General features: G+C 39.4%; 1 protein-coding gene across 2 annotated transcripts in view; it reads right to left on the bottom strand.

The window, feature by feature from the left end:
- ESF1 (ESF1 nucleolar pre-rRNA processing protein homolog) overlaps positions 1 to 2,837 on the bottom strand; it is a 71,615-nt gene extending 68,778 nt beyond the window's left edge. The window contains exons 1-2 of one of the 2 annotated variants that reach the window (XM_051846204.2): positions 2,716 to 2,837; positions 401 to 1,067 (exon numbers count right to left, since the gene is read on the bottom strand). In XM_051846204.2, the coding sequence (XP_051702164.2) occupies positions 401 to 1,025 (625 nt within the window). In that variant the 5' untranslated portion in view covers positions 1,026 to 1,067; positions 2,716 to 2,837. Of the gene's footprint in view, positions 1 to 400; positions 1,068 to 2,514 lie in introns of both variants that reach the window. The other variant, XM_051846205.2, reaches the window with a different exon arrangement.
- Between the last annotated feature and the right edge of the window lie 89 nt (positions 2,838 to 2,926).

Below are 2,926 nucleotides of genomic sequence, written 5' to 3' on the forward strand. Positions count from 1 at the left end.
CAATAACCTAGAAGTGGGGGACTATGCCTTATTCATGTTTATCTGTCATATGTTAGTTATTAAGTATGTAGTTGAATGAATTAACGAACAGGTACCCAATTCTACATACCGTCTTCAGACACATCTCATTGTATATGATACCATCTAATACTTTATCTGGTTAGAGAATTTAGCTTTCACTAGTGCCCATCACAAATCAAAATCATTGTTTAGGACTCATGTCTATCTGCTAGCACCAAATCAAAACTAAATCATTACATGATATTTTTTTCTTTCATAGCTTTCTATTTCCAATTAAGCATTCCCAATATACTAAGAAAATACTTATTAATATGTTTACTTTTAAAAAACAGAGCAGTGTAATAATGAAACATCAAAGAATTCATTCTTTCCAACCAACCTGATCTTGTCTTGGTACACTTGATCTTGGGAGATGTCACAATTTCTGATGCACCTGAGTCTACTGTCCTCAGTTTTCCTTTGGAATAAGAGTCTCTACTATGTTGAATAGTATTTTTTTTCTCTTTAGTACTCTTTCTTACAGATTCTTCACTATTCTTAGGACTTATTTTTGAATCTATCTTAGATTTATGTGAATTTTTCATTTTCTGAATTCCTTCAGAATTATTTACATCATTTTCAGTTACAGAATCCTTTTGATTAATCTTCTTGGTTTTTTTCTTTTTCTTCTCAACAAGAGTTTTGGAATCTATTTCTTTTTTAGTCTGAGGCTTTTTCTTCTTTCCTTTCTCTTGGCTTAATGCTTTGCTATCTTCATCAGAGAGATCAGAATCAGAATCTGAAAGGTCATAGAAACGTTTCAAGTCCTCTGTCGTACTGTGGTTGATGGGGCGTCCTCTTTTATCCACAGCATAATTCAACTTGAACTTTTTGTCATGAAACATGGCTCGAAATCTCTTGTCAATTTTGACTTTTCGATCCTTTTCTGGCATTTCCCAAAATCTTGGGTCTTTTGCAACTCTCCTAAACCGCTGGTCACTCATTATTTCTTGTTTGGATGACATTTTTAAATGTTAATACTAAACAACGTGTGAAGAAACCAAATACTAAAAAACAAAACAAACATCACAGAAATGGTTAATAATATAATTAAATATGTTTGAAAAACACATTAATTCACAATATATTCTAGGTAAAATGTATATATAAGATAAAATTAACATAACATAATTTTATCTCCCCAACTGATTCTGAGTCAATGCAGAAAAGCTAAAAAACATAAAAATATCCTCTTTCCGTTATAGGTCATTTGGAGAAAACAAATATAAGGCAAACCAAGTAAAATGCTACAGCTTTATGGAGGGAACAAATGTTTATTAACCACTGCATTCACTTAAAATTTCTATACTTCTAGTTGTGTAATTGCATGTGGTGCAAGTTAAAAGCTAATGTAATTAAAATATCGTCAAGCCTCAACTTTTCAGTTGCTTTTTCAAATTCCAGTCCCATTATTTCTGTTAATCCTTTCCTCCTGTTCTTCCCAATAGCTTTTAGCTCTACAAAGCTAGTCACCTAATTAAAAAGACAAAAACATATATAAGTTTAGGTCATGCCATTCTTGCTTTAAATCAAACCATCCTTCCAAAAAAAAAAAACCACTAAAGTGTCACTCCAGTTAATAATTGGCCAGCGCTGCTGCTCACTAGGCTAATCCTCCGCCTTGCGGCGCCGGTACACCGGGTTCTAGTCCTGGTCAGGGCGCCGGATTCTGTCCCAGTTGCTCCTCTTCCAGTCCAGCTCTCTGCTGTGGCCCGGGAGTGCAGTGGGGGATGGCCCAAGTGCTTGGACCCTGCACCCCATGGGAGACCAGGAGAAGCACCTGGCTCCCGGCTTCGGATGGGCGCAGCACCGGCCATTGCGGCCACTGCGGCCATTTGGGGGGTGAACCAAAGGAAGGAAGACCTTTCTCTCTGTCTCTCCCTCTCACTGTCTAACTCTGCCTGTCAAAAAACAAAAATAAACACCATTCTTTTCTATAATTTTTCATATTAGAAGTGATTAAGGCCCAGAGGAACAGCTTCCCCCACAGTCTACTGGAATATACATGTACGTTGGCATACATTAGTATTGTTCCCTTGTAAATAGTTCCTAATAGCTTAGAGCTTATGGGTTCGAATTTTGCAAACCGCCCAAAGTCACTGATTATTAACAGCAAAAGAGAACTGATCAAATAGGGCAGTATTGTTTTTTCAAAAAACAGGCTATTTTTAAAGTACAGTTTTACAATAAAACTACTTTTCTTAACTTTGAAAACCTCTTAAACACTAAGTAGGAAACACCAGTTTCATGATGCATTTATGTACATCATGCATATTACAGCATTTAATTATTCGAGCAGCCTTATGAGATAGGCACCACCTAATTAAGATAACGCATTGTAAATGTTTAGAAAGAAAGCGTTCCATAAATGTCAGCTACTGGAAGAGGAGGGAAGGCGACCCAACTTCACCTATGCCGCATGCCGTCCCTGTCATCCTCTAATGTGGAAAATACCTGAGTTTCTTTACTCCCAAACGTTGGGAGCAGATAATGGCCTGGGTCCCTGGAGAAGCGGCCCTGAAGAGAACCAAGAGTTGAAGCGTGAAGCCCGAAAGGCTAGGGAGAGAAAGCGAGATCCTCACAAATCCGGAGTCCCTATCGGACACAAGTTCTACCTACTGTGGACCCCTTCTTCCCGAAACCATTTCTACTCACCGCCTCAGACGCCTCCCGAAGCCTCACGTGTGACCCACACCCACAATCCTCCGGGTGACGCTCCGCCGTAACGGCAAGCGAACTGGGCCAAATTACTTCCGCTTTTCTTTCCGCTAAATTCTCGTCAGCGCCGTAGTTGAGGAAGTCGCTTCGGCGCGTGCGCACGACGAAAAACCTCCCCGGGCTAGTAGTAGTGGCGTAGCCGCTGGAG

This window comes from Oryctolagus cuniculus, chromosome 11, assembly GCF_964237555.1.
Source record: "Oryctolagus cuniculus chromosome 11, mOryCun1.1, whole genome shotgun sequence".
NCBI lineage: Eukaryota > Metazoa > Chordata > Mammalia > Lagomorpha > Leporidae > Oryctolagus > Oryctolagus cuniculus.